Source organism: Salvelinus fontinalis, chromosome 27 (assembly GCF_029448725.1).
Source record: "Salvelinus fontinalis isolate EN_2023a chromosome 27, ASM2944872v1, whole genome shotgun sequence".
In the NCBI taxonomy this organism is placed as follows: Eukaryota; Metazoa; Chordata; class Actinopteri; order Salmoniformes; family Salmonidae; genus Salvelinus; species Salvelinus fontinalis.
Genome location: NC_074691.1, coordinates 27,117,534 through 27,137,906, shown reverse-complemented (window position 1 = coordinate 27,137,906; position 20,373 = coordinate 27,117,534). Strand labels below are relative to the sequence as shown.

General features: G+C 42.3%; 1 protein-coding gene across 4 annotated transcripts in view; it reads left to right on the top strand.

Moving 5' to 3' along the window:
- LOC129825376 (MAM domain-containing glycosylphosphatidylinositol anchor protein 2-like) overlaps nt 1–20,373 on the top strand; it is a 416,697-nt gene that overhangs the window by 288,497 nt on the left and 107,827 nt on the right. For all 4 annotated transcript variants that reach the window (XM_055885438.1, XM_055885439.1, XM_055885437.1 and 1 more), the window contains exons 11-12: nt 1,063–1,211; nt 17,527–17,704. In XM_055885438.1, coding sequence (XP_055741413.1) covers nt 1,063–1,211; nt 17,527–17,704 — 327 coding nt within the window. The remainder of the gene's footprint in view (nt 1–1,062; nt 1,212–17,526; nt 17,705–20,373) is intronic.

The following is a 20,373-nucleotide window of genomic DNA, read 5'->3' as shown; positions in this document are numbered from 1 at the left end:
CAGGATTGTGCATAAAAAATGACAATGTAATCATCATTTGTACAGGATATGGTGACTAATGGCTCAACTTACCCCATGGCAAACATTTTGACTATATTAGCCCACACAGCTACAACGATGCACTTTCATGCTAAGTTTGCTAGGTTTAGGACCTAGTACTGAAACTTATAGAGACCCCAGCTGATGTACACTTGGGTTAAGATACAAGAATCATGAAACCTCTAACACAAAAAAAAAAATTGGGACCTAACTTGCTTACCATTTTTTCCATGTGGTTTCTTCCTTCACAGACTCACATGAAATTATGACCTCTTACTAAATATTTGGTCACATGATTCATTTTGCGTATGGTTTCCTAGAAACAAGGGTGGCTAAACTAACCCTTTGGCTCAATTTACCCCACTCTTCCCTACAGCACTTTTTTCCCTGTTCTGACAATAACACAGCTGACCTCGTGGCTTCCATCAAAGGATACAGCTTTATTGACACAGCTTTATTGACACAATGTATGAGAAAGATCGACACACTTTTGTGAAAACAAGTTTCCGTCAGTACAAAAGAACGAACACCACTGACTCCTTATCAAACTGGTCAAAAACAGGCCAAATCAAATCAAAGTTTATGAGTCACATGCACCGAATACAACCTTACAGTGAAATGCTTACTTACGAGCCCCTAACCAACAGTGCAGTTTAAAAAAAGACTGGTTATTGGAGGTAACTCTCATGGTTGATGCATTGCAGCCATTTTGTGGAGTAATACTCAACATGACATGTTTGCATTTTGGCAACCTGAAAGAAAAACGACAATGTGCAGTATGTGTGCTTTTTTTTACAATGGTCTACTTTTTATACAGCAATTCACATGGCCCTCTTATTTAGCTTGATTCAGTATCTCTGGTACATGTGTGACCTGTTTCAGGAAACTAGGCGTATGGCCACATATGGTCGGTCACATATGGCTTGGGTTCCTTACTCCCTTGATGCCACAGATAAAGCGGAACAGTGGAAGTTGAAATACAAAAATATTTAATTAGTTGTAAATGTTTGTTTGTGTTTACAGGGAAAGCATATCCTCCAGAGTTCTACTACGACACGTACAGTCCGCTGTGGCAGAACCGGCCTAGAGTCTATGGCTTCAAACTGCAGTGGACCCAGATGAACCCCAACGCTGTGGATCGCATCGTGGCCTACCGCCTCGGCATACGTCAGGTAGAAGTTTGTGTGTGTGTGTGCATGTGGGTGTTTGCTGACCCTAACCCCAACCCTGGACATAAAAAGGCCTTTACAGATGACAGAAAAGTGACATGATAGAGAGAATAGCAGTAATAAACGTCATGGACATAGAGGCTCTCTGGATATTCCCAACTCGTATTGTTCTCCTTGGACGGGTCCATCGGCCCTGTGGAGAGAGAGCATCATGTGGACAAAGGAATGGGAGCCGTTGGACCTTTTACCTTCACATAGAGGAAAGACTTCCGATTACAGTCAGCATTGATTGGTGGTCGGCCCAGGCTACTTTAAGAATGTCAATCTCTCTCTCCTTTCCTCACTCTCTCACAATTTCTAATTCTCTCATCCTCTCTCTCTCTCTCTGGGTCTCTTTTTCTCTCTCCTTGTCTGATTTCTCTTTCTCTCAGTCTCACACTTCCTACATCGTGGTGAAAGACAACAGTCCCCTGTCAAGAAGCGTTTTCTACATCAACTGTTATATCATTTACATTTACATTTAAGTCATTTAGCAGACGCTCTTATCCAGAGCGACTTACAAGTACATACATTCATACTTTTTTTGTACTTTTTTTGTATTGTATCCCCCAATAAAGCATCCATCCAGTCTAGTGGACGTTTGTAGTGTGCTTGCGGTGATGCCTTCTGAATTGTCCCAGAGTGGATTATAGTAGTGTTGTATTGTACTTTATGGTATTGCAAGTTGTATTGGTTGTAGTATTGTGTTGTTAGGTAAAAGGTTCAGCTACATGGCCATGTGAACACTGTTGTGTCTAGCTTCTATGTGTCTTTGCCTCAAATGTTTCACAACATTAGCATGTTGGTAGCGTGGTTAAGCTGAGGTTTGATGCCACTATATGTGGTCTCTTTCATTTTACCCATAATAATCCCCTACTGTGACAAAGTGGCTCCCTCCTTATGGTCACAGCAGGCATTGACTTTCACAACATATAGTAATGTGGGCTAGGTCTCTACACAGTCTGTTGATGGGCTGAGAAACTGTTGACCGTGTCAGGCTTGATCACAATAACCACCACCATTAAAGGAAGATACTGTATTCAGACATTACTTCAAGGTCTGTATGTTGTAGTTTCTGTTGGCCTTTATCGGTTCAGAAGAAGCTCTTATTCAGAACCACTGCATTACAGGCGACAGTAAAGCCTCCTGAACTGACGTCCTCACATCTCTGCCCAAACTGAGTGAGTCTTATACCTGCCGTTCTATTCTGTTAGTATAATTCCATATTTGTTTCATTCTACACCCCGTCAGGAATTTACGTTTGAAAAACACATTAAAACCAAGCTTGTTTGTGTACAGCAATTATTTTTCGGTCAACGATCTCTATCGGCCTGTTTGGTAATAAATGAGGATGCGCTCTCGTGATTCGTTCATTCGTCGTGGGAGCCAATCATACGCCGGCTTCCTGCTTGCCAGGCAGGCTGTTGTTTGAGCCCTTGCCAGGAAGATACATTTACTCTTCCTTCGCTGGCATTCAACTGGTCCTTTTCACAATTTTACAGATTAATTCTGTGCCGGTGCTAAAATGGGCCCACAGTAATTCAGCAATCACATTAACATTCTAATCTGTTTTGCTGTTGTTTGGAGAGAGAAAGAAAAAAGGAAATAGGCCTTCCTGTCTGCTCTCTCTTGCTTTTGTGGTTTTTATCTCCTACCTTGCAAGCAGAAAATCGTTGTTTGTGAGAATACATTTTCTTTCCGCTCCCCCCCTCATCTCAACTAGGCTGGGTATCCTTGACCTGCTGTTGTCTTAGATACAGGAGGCATACGCTGAGAAGGGGCTGAGAATGGGCTTATCGGTAACATTTACTTCTCCTTCATGTTTCATCTGGGTGAGCCTCTCCATGTTTCATCTGGGTGAGCCTCTCCATGTTTCATCTGGTTGAGCCTCTCCATGTTTCATCTGGGTGAGCCTCTCTTTCATGTTTCATCTGGGTGAGCCTCTCTTTCATGTTTCATCTGGGTGAGCGTCTCCTTTCATCTGGGTGATGCTCTCCTTTATGTTTCATCTGGGTGATGCTCTCCTTTATGTTTCATCTGCCAAGAAATTATCTTGACCCTTTTTTACTTTTCCAATTTTCTTCCTTTGCGATGAGCGTTCTGATTTCATCCCTCTTGGCGATTGTGAAATCGATGGAACATGAACGAGTAAGGAGAAGACAGGGAGCATAGAAGAGCAAGAGAGGGAGAGTGAGAGCAAGGGATGTAGGAGGAGAGGCTCCCCCCTTCATAAATAAATAAATGCTTAGATAACCCTGGTAGGACACTGAGTGGGGCGCGCTGAGACAGTGGTGCAGTAATGAAAGCGTTGGCACGTGGACCACTCTTCCTCCACACCAGTCCTCCTCTCCTCTACCTGCTATTTATAGCCAGAGCAGACCAGCTAATACTACACCTGTTTTGTTCTGTTCCTCTTCCATTCACACAGAATCATTATCAGTCCCCCTCACCGCTGCCTTTGAATTAATACTGAGGGCTGGTGGGCTTTATGCCTCTGTAATGAATGGCTCTCTGTTATCGTCTGGGGCCTGGACAGACAGGCGAACGGGCAAGCTAGGCCGGTCGGGCTGAGGAGAGACAGTGTGAAACCATAGTTGAAAGGAAGGAATGTAGGAGTGAGGAGAAGTACAACGCAGGATCACAGATCACCTTGGCTGCTCTCTGTCTGTCTGTCTGTCTCTCTCTCTCTGTCTGTCTGTCTGTCTGTCTGCTCCCTTCTGGCCCTGCTTCTGTACACTCACTACTTCAAGGCAAGGAAGCCTTTTCCTTTTTACTCTCTCTCTCTTTCTCTTTCCTTCTCTCGTTCATTCCAATGAGGCAATGACAGTCTTTTCCTTCTTACTCTGCTCTGTCTCTCTCTTTCTCCCTCTCTCGCTCTCCTCCTCCTCAGTCAATTGATCTGTCAGTCAGTGTTGGATCAGTACGCTGGGTGAGGAGCAACACAGATCAATAGCAGCAGACTAATTACATGCAGCCAATCTCTCTCTCTCTCTCTCTGTCCCCCTTCCCCTCTCTCACTGCCCCCTCTCTTTCTCCCTCTCTCTCTCTCTCTCTTTATCTCTCTCCCTCTCTCTTTCTCCCTATCTCGTAATGTTGCGAAGCCACTTTGATTAGTCCTACGTTTCACTCTGCTCCCGCTCGTCTCTTTGAGCAACTCCTCTGATTCTTAAAGTTCCCGTGCAAATCCCACAAACTGTTGCTGCAGTCAAGTGAAGTTACATGTGATAAGGCACTCTGCCTCTGTCTGACTTCCTGTTAACAAACACTTTGAGTGAAAGGTAATGGCATACGCAGAAAATAATAATTGTGTCAAGTGGCGACGAGTCAAACAAACAATAATGGGGAAATAAAACAGAAGCACCAAACTTAAGGAAGTCGAACAGAGACCCATTGTTGGAAATCACGTTCAAATAGTAAACGGGTTCTGTAATGAGAAATTGTAGTTTGATTTAATTATTTAAAAGACAATTCTGTTCCCTGATGGTGGAAAGATGGATTCATCAGCTTCCATTTGCTCAGTCAGTTTGAGGCAGAGTGGTTCTGAAGCCAAGATTGGCATTTAAGGCCTCCATCTGCCGTTAACAGCAGTTACTACTTCCTCATACATGCACACACACACACATGCATGCACACTCACACACGAACGCTCCTGGGCACTCATATACACACACTTCCTCAACTCTCATCCCGAACCCTTCCAATTCATGCCAATTAGCAGAGGTGCCTTTTGTACTCTGTGGTAGAGTGTAAATTAAAAGGGTTGGCGCAAGCAGTTACAGCCTGTGTACAATTATCAATAACAGACAAAAGCAAATTTACCTGTGAACCTAACTTAATGACAACTCTCAATCGGTAATTACAGAGCAGACACACTCTAGTTAATTACTTAATTGTCTCTGGCCTAACAAACACACACGCACGTGTACACACACACACATTGCATCATTACAAACTCATCTATCGCTTCTCTCTTTCCCTCTCTCCTCTCTCTCCCTCTCTAGCCTGGCTTTAAACATTCACCCGGGCATATGGTGACTAATTGTGATGCAGAAGCTGTTACAATCCTCTTTTCCAGTCTCTGCTATCCTACAACTGATCCTCTAGGAGAAAATACAACCCTCTTTCCTCTCTCTCTCTCTCTCTCTCTCTCTCTCTCTCTCTCTCTCTCTCTCTCTCTCTCTCTCTCTCTCTCTCTCTCTCTCTCTCTCTCTCTCTCTCTCTCCTTCCTCTCTCTCTCTCTCTCTCTCTCTCTCTCTCTCTCTCTCTCTCTCTCTCTCTCTTGCTTCATCCCATCTCTCTCTCTCTCTCTCCATCTCTCTCTCTCTCTCTCTCTCTCTCTCTCTCTCTCTCTCGCTTCATCCCATCTCTCTCTCTCGCTTCGTCCCATCTCTCTCTCTCTCTCTCTCTCTCTCTCTCGCTTCATCCCATCTCTCTCTCTCTCTCTCTCGCTTCATCCCATCTCTTTCTCGCTTCATCCCATCTCTCTCTCTCTCTCGCTTCATCCCATCTCTCTCTCTCTCGCTTCATCCCATCTCTCTCTCGCTTCATCCCATCTCTCTCTCGCTTCATCCCATCTCTCTCTCTCTCTCTCGCTCTCTCTCTCTCTCTGGGAGTTGGTTGGGAAGCAGGAGTGATTGTGGGAGCAACTGGAATTATTTTCACTCTATTGGGTTTCGGTGTGTATAAATGTATATACACTACTGTTCAAAGGTTTGGGGTCACTTAGAAATATCCTTGTTTTTTAAAGAAAAGCACATTTTTGGTCCATTTAAATAACATCACATTGATCAGAAATACAGTGTAAACATTGTTAATGTTGTAAATGACAGTTTGTATAAAGCAGCTTCATTAAATAGTACTCGCAAAACACCAGTCTCAATGTCAACAGTGAGGAGGCATATCTCAGACTGACGTTGAGACTGGTGTTTTGCGGGTACTAATTAATGAAGCTGCCAATTGAGGACTTGTGAGGCGTCTGTTTCTCAAACTAGACACTCTAATGTACTTGTCCTGTTTCTCAGTTATGCACCGGGGCCTCCCACTCCTCTTTCTATTCTGGTTAGAGAGTGTTTGCGCTGTTTTGTGAAGGGAGTAGTGTACAGCGTTGTACGAGATCTTCAGTTTCTAGTCAATTTCTCGCATGGAATAGCCTTAATTTCTCAGAACAAGAATACACTGACGAGGTAATCAAACCCACAAATGCTGATGCTCCAGATACTCAACTAATCTAAAGATGTATTGCTTCTTTAATCAGAACAACCGTTTTCATCTGTGCTAACATAATTGCAAAAGGGTTTTCTAATGATCAAGTAGCCTTTTAAAATGATAAACTTGAATTAGCTACTGTAACACAACGTGCCATTGGAACACAGGAGTGATGGTTGCTGATAATGGGCCTCTGTACGCCTATGTAAATATTCCATAGAAAATCAGCCCGTTTCCAGCTACAATAGTCATTTACAATATTAACAATTTCCACACTGTATTTCTGATCTATTTTATTTTATTTTAATGGACAAAAAAATAGCTTTTCTTTCAAAACAAGGGCATTTCTAAGTGACCCCAAACTTTTGAACCATAGTGTATATTGAGTAGTTTAGTTGTTGTAAGGTTATACTGTCTCACTATAACTAAGCACGTATAGGGGTGGTGAGGTTTGTTTTCTCGAGGGCGCAACCAGCGGGAGGGGCTGTTTGCAATGGCCACTCGTGTAGGTTTGGAGTTTGAAAAACTTAGTCAGCGGCATTGGGTAAAGAATCCTGCTGCGGCAGGGTGTTCTGTGGAAGAATGTTTAGCAGTGGCCACTATCATTGAGTAAGATAGCATAAAATCAGCCTCAAGGATGAATAGCGCTGTACTGATATTCTTAGATTCCATTGAAAAGGTGAATACGATAGTTGAGAGTGGTGTTGTGATGCAGGAAACACAGACGTTGGTATTTCCTCTTATGAATCCGACGAATAAAGTTATACTTTCTAACGTGCCACCATTTGTTAGAGATTAAGTGTTGGAGCGAGAGTTATCTCGTCATGGTCAATTTAATCTACAATAAAGAAGGTTATTTTTGGATGCTAATCTCCTTTGCTGAAACATGTCGTGTCTCATAGGAGACAAGTGCACATGATTTTAAAGAAGGATACTGACGAACTGAAATTAGCGTTCAGTTTTAAGATTTACGGATTTGATTATGTGTTCTACGCTTCTACTGAATGAATGTAATTCTTTGGTTGTTTTGGTTGGCATTTGGTACGTTATTGTCCAGAGAACGAGCACAGAGCCCGGTAGCAGCTGTAGCGCTGGTATAGCTAAAGCCCCACCGAGAAGAGATGCAGGCTACACCGGGTTCAGGGGAAGGGAGAAGGTGGGCAGATGTGGTGGGAAAAGTAGGAAAGGAAAGCAGTGTGGCTACGGGGGCAATTGTGGTAGGTCAGGAAAAAAGAATATTGAGGTTGGTGAGTGGGTGCTGGGAAAATTAAATGGGAGTTCAAGAGGAGAGTGCAACAATGGAAAAGTAAGCAGCTGTTTTTAAAGTACCGAGGAGTAAGAGGAAGAATTTAAGGGGTGACAAAGGTTCTCATTCCAAGAGGAAGGTAGAGGTTGAAGATAAACAGGTTGTAGAGGTGGCATTTTCTTCGGGGGACGATAGCGGTAGTGAGGCATCTGATGCGTCACAACAAAATAGCGAGAGAAATGGAGTGGAAGGGAGGTATGGGATTATGAAGGTATGTCATTTTTTTTATTTGACAAAAGGGAAGAAATATATGCAGGATTATAATGTAAGAAAATTTTTTTCCTGAAAGTTAATTGTTTATTGAATCCACAACATTTCTGATGTCAAGAATAACGGTGGGAGGTTTGACAAGCCCTGAAATCTCTAGTCTCAAGGAAGTGGTCACGAGAGTGACAAGTGATTTAAACTCTAAAGGAAATGAAAGAGTTCAGTCGCAGCTTTAACTCTGTAAAGAAATGTTTTTTCTGTCTCTTACTCTGCATTTTCTTTCAGCCATGAGCAGTTTTAAGACGTTTTAAACGTAAATGGGGCGAGAGACGTTAAAAAAGAGCCGTAGTGTATGAGTTAATAAAGGGAAAGGGAAGTGACATAAGTTTTCTACAAGAAATGCATAGTAATATGGAAAATGAAGTTATGTGTCAACAGGAGTGGGGGGGCAGTGGTGTGTTGTCACAAAAACTCAAAAAGTGGGGGTGTGGCCATCCTGTTCTCAAGAGGGTTTTTGCCTTTTTCATATGAGGTTGAGGAGAGGTTATTAAAAGTTAGAGCCAGATATGAAAACATCACAATGTGTCTGATAAATGTATATGCCCCAGTAGTGGCAGTTGAGAGGGTTTGTTTTTTAGAGACATTATCAAATACCATTGAGAAATGTAATACTGAGGATTATTTATTTGTCGTGTCTTTGGCATCATTAAACTGAAGATGAATCTTTATCAACAATTCTCTGTAATTATTATTACGTGATTGAACTACTTAATCATGTAACTGTAATTAACTAGGAAGTCGGGCACCAAGGAAAATAGTCAGATTACAAAGTTATAATTTTCCTAATATAACTTTCAGATATTAATATCTGATCACTTAGTCTTCTGATTAATGAATTCTTCTTTATCTCACGTTAGTCTCATTTCAAACGTCGTAAATTGCTGGTTATCTGCACGAACCCGGTCTTCACTATGAGTCATCCATACATCAATTGTCTTAAATCATTTATTTACTAACTAAGTAATTGGCAGAAATACATAAACAAACAGTAGATAGTTACAAGGAAAGGATAACGGAGTTTCCCTAGTGGGATAAACCGGTATCGCGGCTTGGTGGACACAAAGGGAAGTGTGGGTCAACTGAGATCAGACACTACAAAGTTGATAATTATAACAATTTAAATGCTAATCCTTTGCACATGAACGCTCACTCATTCGGGAATAATTGCAATCAATATACAGTGCTCAAAAAAATAAAGGGAACACTAAAATAACACATCCTAGATCTGAATGAATGAAATATTCTTATTAAATATTTTTTTCTTTATATAGTTGAATGTGCTGACAACAAAATCACACAAAAATTATCAATGGAAATCAAATTTATCAACCCACGGAGGTCTGGATTTGGTGTCACACTCAAAATTAAAGTGGAAAACCACACTACAGGCTGATCCAACTTTGATGTAATGTCCTTAAAACAAGTCAAAATGAGGCTCAGTAGTGTGTGTGGCCTCCACGTGCCTGTATGACCTCCCTACAACGCCTGGGCATGCTCCTGATGAGGTGGCGGATGGTCTCCTGAGGGATCTCCTCCCAGACCTGGACTAAAGCATCCACCAACTCCTGGACAGTCTGTGGTGCAACGTGGCGTTGGTGGATGGAGCGAGACATGATGTCCCAGATGTGCTCTTGGAATTAGGTCTGGGGAACGGGCGGGCCAGTCCATAGCATCAATGCCTTCCTCTTGCAGGAACTGCTGACACACTCCAGCCACATGAGATCTAGCATTGTCTTGCATTAGGAGGAACCCAGGGCCAACCGCACCAGCATATGGTCTCACAAGGGGTCTAAGGATCTCATCTCGGTCCCTAATGGCAGTCAGGCTACCTCTGGCGAGCACATGGAGGGCTGTGCGGCCCCCCAAAGAAATGCCACCCCACACCATGACTGACCCACCGCCAAACCGGTCATGCTGGAGGATGTTGCAGGCAGCAGAACGTTCTCCACGGTGTCTCCAGACTCTGTCACGTCTGTCACGTGCTCAGTGTGAACCTGCTTTCATCTGTGAAGAGCACAGGGCGCCAGTGGCGAATTTGCCAATCTTGGTGTTCTCTGGCAAATGCCAAACGTCCTGCACGGTGTTGGGCTGTAAGCACAACCCCCACCTGTGGACGTCGGGCCCTCATACCACCCTCATGGAGTCTGTTTCTGACCGTTTGAGCAGACACATGCACATTTGTGGCCTGCTGGAGGTCATTTTGCAGGGCTCTGGCAGTGCTCCTCCTTGCACAAAGGCGGAGGTAGCGGTCCTGCTGCTGGGTTGTTGCCCTCCTACGGCCTCCTCCACGTCTCCTGATGTACTGGCCTGTCTCCTGGTAGCGCCTCCATGCTCTGGACACTACGCTGACAGACACAGCAAACCTTCTTGCCACAGCTCGCATTGATGTGCCATCCTGGATGAGCTGCACTACCTGAACCACTTGTGTGGGTTGTAGACTCCGTCTCATGCTACCATTAGAGTGAAAGCACCGCCAGCATTAAAAAATGACCAAAACATCAGCCAGGAAGCATAGGAACTCTCTCTGGTGGTCTGTGGTCACCACCTGCAGAACCACTCCTTTATTGGGGGTGTCTTGCTAATTGCCTATAATTTCCACCTGTTGTCTATTCCATTTGCACAACAGCATGTGAAATTTATTGTCAATCAGTGTTGCTTCCTAAGTGGACGGTTTGATTTCACAGAAGTGTGATTGACTTGGAGTTACATTGTGTTGTTTAAGTGTTCCCTTTATTTTTTTGAGCAGTGTATATATTTACGCTCAGTGTGTCGTCGGGATCTCTGTTGAAAAGTTTGTTTCTGTTTGAGAGTCTGTCCATCCTCTCTCTCTCTCTCTCTCTGTCATGGTTAGAATGAACAGTTCAGAATGACATTCATTCATGTCGTTATAGAATAGATGGTTCGGCGGTTGTCGGTCTTCGCGTTCAATGATACGAAATTCCTAGCTGCAGACTAGTAATTAATATCAAAGACTTGTTCTTATTCTGTCGGTATCGATAGTCTATGAGTTTAACCACGTAGTATGGTTAAAAGATTCAGCCATCTACTCAAACTTAGCTTATACTCAGGTTGATGGTCTCCTCTCAAACCTTGGCCCTCTCGTTATCGAGGTAAGCTGGTCTAGTGATAGAAAACCCGGGTGGGGGTTTTATTCGGAAGAGCAGAAAAGAGCCTGTAGATAGTGCCCGACCATAACTATGCTCATGGGCGGTCCTCTGATTTAGTTAAACTCCAAAGGGAATTGGAGTTTCCTTCATTAAACAGTCCAAAATCACATTACACAATTTCACAAACAGTATCATCCTCACTCATTCATCTTATACAACACTTAGATGTAAGCCTCATAACTGAGGCTATTATATAAACAGTGTTATGGTAATGTGGCCATATTGTCTCCCATGAGTTTCACAAAATTTTACCAAACGGACCAGTTCATAGCTGGATTCTTCACCGATCTTTTATACCTTCTTCAGAACATAAATGTTGTTCGGACCTCAAGTTTTGTGAGGTGGAAGAAATTCATTTGTTCTATATATGAAAACTCACTCTCTCTCTATACTGTGGCCATGAGGAGATAATCTCCTCCAGGAATTTACGACCTGAGGTCGCAGCAGCCTGAGTGTAGGAGACAGAGAGAGGGGGATAGTGCTCGCTGTACCCAAAGAGGGCAACATCATGACATATTTATTGCTGGGGACAGAAATCACAAAGAACCTCATAATTTAGACAGAAATCACAAAGAACCTCATAAAGCCTCAAGGACTTTTTTAAAAACACCTTATTGTGAAACATGAACAGTGGGATATTTGGCGGAGTCAACATGGAGGCACGAGACAGTACACATGGGCCCAAGTGAGAGAGAACACCATCTCTCTGGCCAGGTTAGATAGATTTTATTGTTTTGAGCATCAATCTCAGATCTGTAAATCCAGTGTGTTAACCCCAGTGGGATTTTCTGATCATTGTTTAATAACATAGGTGGTGTATATTAACGCTGTAAAACCCAAAAGCGCATACTGGCATTTTAATATACCGTTGTTGAGTGATACTCACTTCAGGAAACGTTTTCATTTTTCTGGGAGAGGTGGTCTCAAGAGGACAGTTTTGTATCCCTTCAACAGTGGTGGGATACAGGGAAAATCCAGATTCAACAAATCTTTAATCAGTACACAATGAACGTCACCAGAGATATCACCAGATCAATGAACGCCATAGAGTCTGAGATAGTGGAACTCCTGATGTTTGTTGAGACCACAGGAGTTCGAGGCCATACTCAGGCCCTCAAGAGAAAAAAAGATACATTGGCAAACCTGCTGGGTATCAGAGCACATGGGGCATTGGTGAGAAGTACGTTTCAGGGAATCTCTGAAATGGATGCGTCATCCAAATTTTCTTTGGTTTAGAGAAAAAGAATGGGCAGAGAAGAATTATTCATTGCCTCAAATCAGCTGTTGGACAGGAGCTCACTAGCCCTAGTGAAATTAGAAAGAGGGAAGTAGAGTTCTATGCTGAGCTATACAAGTGTGAGTGCAAAGAGGATAAAACAGTGACACAGCAGTTATTTGAAGGGCTCCCACAGGTGGCTGCAGAAGCTCAGGTTGAGCTACAACAACCATTGTCTTTGCAGGACCTATACACTGCATTAAAAGGCATGGAAAATAGTAGGGCATTGGGCAATGATGGGCTTCCCATTTACTTTTTAAAGCATTTTTGGGCTATGTTGGGGAAGGATTGGCTAGCAGTAGTTAATGATAGTTTGACCGGAGGGTTACTACCGATAAGGTGCAGGAGGCTGTCCTCACCCTACTGCCAAAAAAGGTGACCCTAGTGAGGTGAAGAACTGGAGGCTTGTGGCCTTATTGTGCACTGATTATAAGATCCTGTCCAACAGGCTGAGGGAGGTGATGGGATAAATCATACACATGGACTCGTCCTACTGTGTTCCCGGCAGGCAGATAGGGGATAACTTTTCCCCAATTCTGGATTTTCTGGATAACTCTAGGGCTATTGCGTTGGATGCTGGTCTAATTTCAATTGATCAGGAAAAGGTATTTGACTGAGTTGAACATCAATTCTTTCTTTTTTTTTCTTTTTTTTCTCCCATTTTCTCCCCAATTTTCGTGGTATCCAATCGCTAGTAATTACTATCTTGTCTCATCGCTACAACTCCCGTAGGGCTCGGGAGAGACGAAGGTCGAAAGCCATGCGTCCTCCGAAGCACAACCCAACCAAACCGCACTGCTTCTTAACACAGCGCGCCTCCAACCCGGAAGCCAGCCGCACCAATGTGTCGGAGGAAACACCGTGTACCTGGCCCCCTTGGTTAGCGCGCACTGTGCCCGGCCCGCCACAGGAGTCGCTGGAGCGTGAACATCAATTCTTATGGCGCGCTTTTGAGGCATTTGGTTTCAGCTCTGGGTGATATATGGTAACATTGAAAGTGTATCGAAAGTTAACGGTGGCTTGAGTGCTCCTTTTAAAGTGTGTGGAGGTATTAGGCAGGGGTGTTCAATGTCGGGAATGTCATATGCCATCGCTATAGAGCCACAACTAAATAGCATTAGAAGTCGCATTGAATGGGTGTACCTTTCAGAGGATATTCCTCCTATTCATGCCTCAGCCTATGCTGATGATGAAGTTATTTTAGTGATAAATCAAATGGAGGTGAATAGCTTGAGTCTCATGGTTGATCGGTTTAGGGGAATATCTTCTGCAAAGGTAAATTGGGAAAAAAGTTGTGCTTTACAGATTGGGAAATGGTCTGGAGGGATCATGTCTTTGCTAGGGGGGCTGAAATGGTGTAAGGGAGGTTAAGTATATTGGAGTGTACCCCAAAAAAATGGAATAGGGTGGTTGAAATGGTGGAAGGGAGGATGAGGATATGGCGTTGATTGTTATCTCGTATGTCAGGGGGCGCACTATTATTGTTAACAATGTGGTTGCTTCTGCACTGGCATCGGTTGTCAAGTTTAGAGCTACCGTCTGGCTTTCTAGCTAAGATATAGGCAATTATTGTAGATTTATTTTGGGATAAATATCATTGGGTTCCACAAAGTGTTTTGTATTTGTCAAAAGAGGACTTGTACATCTGGCTAGTAGGGCTGCTGTTTTCCGGTTGCAGTTTATTTAAATGTTGGTTTATGGACCGGAAAATGTGGTTTGGAGAGGGGTGGCAGGTCCTGTATTAAAGCAGGTAGGGGGATTAGGTTAAAAGAAGGCTTTATTTTTGGTTGATAGTAGCCAGATTTCTAGGGAGGGAGTACCTCCGTTTTACAGAGACCTTCATAGGGTTTAGACTATACTGACGGTGTCCATAAGCACTACAGCGGAGTCAGTGCACTGGCTGCTGGAGGAATCTCTGGTGTATGGGGCAAGACTGGATTGTACAAGTGCAGCTGTTCTACATTTCTCCAAGATTCTGGTGAAGGGCAAATTCATCACCCTAAAACAGTTCATGGACATGGCTGGGGCCGCCTTAACCTGTCTAGGATCAGCGTGGCGCTAGCGGCACACCCCCCCCCCCCCCCCACTGAAAAACCAGTGCCGCGAAATTCAAAAAAAATATTTTTTTTAAATATTTAACTTTCACACATTAAAGTCCAATACAGCTAATGAAAGACACAGATCTTGTGAATCCAGTCAACTTGTCCGATTTTTAAAATGTTTTACAGGGAAGACACAATATGTAAAGATGTACATCTATTACCTAAAAACACATTAGCATAATCCACCATCTTTTATTTGTCCACCAACACCAGTAGCCATCACCAATTCGGCTAAACTAAGATATTTATAGCCCCTAACCAACAAAAAAACTCATTAGATGACAGTCTGATAACATATTTATGGTATGGGATAGGTTTTGTTAGAAAAAAGTGCATATTTCAGGTAGATGGCATAGGTTACAATTGCACCCACCGTCACAAATGGAATAGAAAAACTACTTAGAGCAACGTGTTTACCTACTTACTAATCATCAAACATTTCGTAAAAATACACAGCATACACGAATCGAAAGACACAGATCCTGTGAATACAGACAATATTTCAGATTTTCTAAGTGTCTTACAGCGAAAACACAATAAATCGTTATATTAGCGTAGCACATAGCACATAGCAGCCCAGCATTGATTCTAGCCAAAGTGAGCGATAAAAGTCAACATCGCCAAAAGATATTAATTTTTTCACTAACCTTCTCAGAATTCTTCCGATGACACTCCTGTAACATCATATTACACATTCCATATAGAGTTTGATCGCAAATGTTTATATTTAGCCACCAAAATCATGGTTAGACAATGTGAAATGTAGACAAGCTGGTCAGAAAAAGTCCTTGCGCCACTTAGACAGTGATTTACTCTTATACATAAATACTCATAAACGTGACTAAAAAATATAGGGTGGACAGGGATTGATAGACAATTTAATTCTTAATACAATTGCGGAATAACATTTTTTAATTTATCCTTACTTTTCAATACAGTTTGCGCCTAGCGAAGCTACGTCATAAAACATGGCGTCCTAAGCCACTAAAATGTTTCGACAGAAACACGATTTATCATAATAAAAATGTCCTACCTTGAGCTGTTCTTCCATCAGTATCTTGGGCAAAGGATCCTTTCTTGAGAGCAATCGTCTTTTGGTGGAAAGCTGTCCTCTTGCCATGTGGAAATGCCTACTGCGTTCGGGATGAACTGAAAAGCGTGCCCAACTATTCACATCGTTGCAAAAATAAATGTCCCAAAATCGCACTAAACGGATATAAATTGCTATAAAACGCTTTAAATTAACTACCTTATGATGTTTTTAACTCCTATAACGAGTGAAAAGATGACCGGAGAAATATAACAGGCTAAACTAACGCTTGGAACAGGAGCGGGTCGGTGTCCAGCACGCGCGTTACGCACCAAGGAAAGACTTGCTAGCTACAGGGTTTTTTGATTTATAGGGCCTGTGAACGCGCAATCGACCCCATTGGAATCGTCATCACGTAAAGGCATCCAGGGGAAGACGTAAGAAGTGTCCGTATAGTCATAGCAATATCAGTGCCGTTTTAACTGACTTCAGAACAGTGGCCAACATTTCTGAAATCTGAATCCATGTCAGGGAAATTGCTGTAGAATGGGCTCTGTTCCACTTAGAGACAAAATTTCAACTCCTATAGAAACTATAGACTGTTTTCTATCCAATAATAATAATAATATGCATATTGTACGATCAAGGATTTTGTGGGAAGCCGTTTCAAAAATTACCCAAATTAGCATAAATAGTCTAAACAGCGCCCCCATCCCCAACAGGTTAACGAATGAAGGACGGGTGGCTTAACATTTGGGGGTGAGGTCGGAAAGGATTGTCAGACAACTGCTGGGAAGCTGCAGGAAGGCTCTGTCAGCAGAAGAGTGGATTATGCTCAACAGTCACAGAAAAGGGTACAAGACGAAAATGTCCCATTTCCAAGACTAGGGATTACACCCAATATCTCAGAGTTAGAAAGAAAGGTGTTATTACTGGATTTGAGAGGGTTGGAAGAGGTGGGTTTGGATGAGGTGAATGGGAAGGACTTATATAGGGGGTGTGTCATGGTTTTGAATAAAGATACATTGAAAATAGAAAAGACACTCTTTGGAGGGTTAAACTGGGCCTTGATGAAATGGTAAAGCCAGCATGGAGAGCACTGTACAAGCCACCGTTACAAAAGGGTACTGGTGATATGCAATGGAGGGTGTTGCATGGCATCATTGTAGTTAATGCTTTTGTATCTGTCATTAACTCAGATGTTGGAGACAGATGTCCTTTTTGTAGTATAAGAAACAAATTTTCACTGTTTTATGGCGTGAGAGAGGATAAAGCCTCTCTTTGAAATACTAGAGTCTTTATTTTCAGCTGTAGGGGAGATATTCAATAACGCTGTTTTTATTTTTGGGTTTCAATATAGTTAGCAACAGAAAATAAAATGTCAACTGTTAAATGTTATTTTGGGACAAGCTAAGATTTTTCTGAAAGTAGGAAACATAAGATAGACACGGGATATAGCCAGGATGTAAGATGTGTTTAAGGCACGTGCCCGGTCTGTGTGATGCGATGGATAGAGAAACATTGTGGACTGTGATTAGAGGGAAACTTCAAAGATGACCATGTTTGGTGAGAGGATGTTGACCAGGATGAGAAGGGAAAGGCAAGTGTTGAGAATCTACTATAGATTGGTTAGCATCACTACTGGTCATGCCCCCTGTCGTGTCTTGTAAAGGTTTTTAAACTACATTCATGACATGAGTCTCATTCCTATTCAATTATTCAATCTGGACTTACTCTTCTTCTCCATTCCCAAAGGCAACACTGGTTTGAATCACCGAAATGTGGGAGTCTTATTATAGTGTTATTTACTTTCCGTGTGTGTGTGTCCATGTGTGTCCATGTGTGTCCGTGCCTGCATGCCCCTGAATTCATGTGTGTGTTAGATTCACGAATTCTAACTCTGTTGTAATGTGTCCTCCTGTCCAGATGGGACAACAGCGGTGGTGGGAGCAGGAGATCACTGTGGAAGGAACCATCACCAAGGGAGAGCTGATCACACACAACCTGACAGAGCTTATCAAGCCAGAGGCCTATGAGGTGCGCCTCACCCCCATCACACGCTTCGGAGAGGGGGACTCCACCATCAGGATCATCACCTACAGTGGTGAGTAGACCATTGGATCAGTCTCTGTACTGTATGTCTAGGGTTGCACAATTCTGATAACTTTCTGAAAATTCCCACGTTTTACAGAAACCCTTGTTGAGGATTCCTGTTTTCCTGCTCATTCCCTCCTGATTCTGGGAATCTTCCAACTGGGATTTCTGGAAAACCTGGATATTTTGGGAACCCTACTGTATATCTAGTTGTTCTTTTTGATTGTGGATGTAATAACATCAGGCATATATTATTAGGGCTGTTGCGGTGACCGTATTACCGCCATGAGTCATGAAGGCAGTCAAATTCCACGTGACCGTTTAGTCACAGTAATTAAGCTCTGATGTGGCTGATAGTTGTTAGTAGCCTAGCAAACTTGCTGCCTGGTACTCAGCACTCTATTGTCCCTCTAATCACTCTGACATCAACGCAAACGTAATCGAAAATCTAATCAAACATAAGCTCATGTTGCGCAACATTTCTATATGCTATGCAATTGCGTGAGAAAATAGAGGGAATGCCTCTTAAAAAGAGGAGGATCCCATCAGCTTTCTATAGGCTAGGCCTACCATATTTATTTCTAAACTTTCCTAATATTTAGCACAATGCTTATCTTTACAACCGGAGTATAGCATAACTGGCTGGCATGAAAATGAACCACAGGAAAATTGTCCTCCATTCTCTATTTAAGTGTAGAGATGACATGCATTTTCATGCATGATAATAGTCCATTCTAAGTAAAAACAAATTTCACACATGTATTATTTAGTATATGGAAAGACACAATTTAATCAAGAATAGTCTGATGGGTGACAATATTAGCCTGTCACTTGTGAATTATATATTATCACTTATCACTTGTGAATGATGCCCAGCTTAAGGCAAGAAACAATGCCTTTTTTTGTGACTTTTTCGAATGATGGTCACATAGACATATGTTTTGATGAGGTTTGTATCACAACTAAAGTGGCCAAATAACTTCTTAAAATGAAGCACATTAATCTGCTTTACAGCGGGTGTAGTGCCTAACTGGCATACATACGCAGCACGTGAGTTTCAAGTTTGTGAAAGATCATTTTCACCATAAAAAAGCACCTTTATAATACAAGCATTACATGCATAATCTCATTTGTGGTGATAATGGTGTTTCCCACGAATGGAAGATTTGCGCTTCTATCTTACTGCCGTGTGCACATTGCTGCACTTATAATGTGAAGAAATAGACGAATAGTTTACCAACATTTTATACTTCACGTTCGGATCTGTTGCGTCAGCCTCATTGCGTGAAAAAAATGTTTTTGATGCTAGTGGTTGTATTAATTTGGGTCTATCGCATCCCAAAACTGTTATTTATTTTTCTCACACAGAATAGGTCAACCTTTGTACTATAGGGGATAGTAGATTGACATAGTTGGCAGGTAGCCTACTGGTGAGAGCGTTGGGTCTGTAATCAAAAGGTTGCTGGATCAAATCCCAGAGCTGGTAAAAATCTGTCGTTCTACCCCTTTACAAGGCAGTGAACCCACCCCGGTAGGCTATCATTATAAATAAGAATTTGTTCTTAACCGAATTGCCTAGTTAAATAAAAAAAAGCTAGTGCTTTTGCTGTTCGTTAGGCCTACTCATCTTGTTGGTTGACGAAAAAGAAATGTGGACAGGTCTTCCAATATCTCCAATTTTATTTTATTTTTTTATTTAACCTTTATTTAACCAGGTAGGCAAATTGAGAACACGTTCTCATTTACAATTGCGACCTGGCCAAGATAAAGCAAAGCAGTTCGACACATACAACAACACATAGTTACACATGGAGTAAAAACAAACATATAGTCAATAATACAGTGAAAAAAAAATAAGTCTATATACAATGTGAGCAAGTGAGGTGAGATAAGGGAGGTGAAGGCAAACAGATATATGTATAAATAAATAAAATATAAAAAGGCCATGGAGGCGAAGTGAGTACAACACAGCAAGTAAAATAAAAACTAAAAAAACACTGGAATGGTTGGTTTGCATTGGAAGAAAGTGCAAAGTAGAGACAGAAATAATGGGGTGCAAAGGAGCAAAATAAATTAATAAATAAATACAGTAGGTAAAGAGGTAGTTGTTTGGGCTAAATTGTAGATGGGTTATGTACAGGTGCAGTAATCAATGAGCTGCTCTGACAGCTGGTGCTTAAAGCTAGTGAGGGAGATAGGTGTTTCCAGTTTCAGAGATATGCACCTCGGAATTGGATAAGGACGCTCACTTGCGTCCCCAAGCAGGCAGCACCCAGGTATTAGGTGCATTATGGCCACACAAAGATGATGCCGCCAGGAAATTTGAGGCATTATCAAGTACTTCTCAAATTGTGAATGAGAGACTGACGAAGTGTGTACAGTCTGCACAAAAAAAAAAGCAGAGCTCATACCTTTCAAGCGACGTTTTTCAAATCATCAGTAGAGTCACATCATGCAGCCTTATTCAGGAGCTAGCTTGTCTATGCTAGCAACCCACAGCAAAACCCATTATTGACAGTGAGATACCGGAGCTACCTTGGCTATCATGCTAACCCAGAGAGCAGAAGACACAAAGCATCATAACATCTGCCAGTAAATTCAAGATCCCATCTGCAACCTTTGTCAGAATGACAAGACATACCATCAGTGTAAGTAAATGGTGTATGTATCTGAATGACT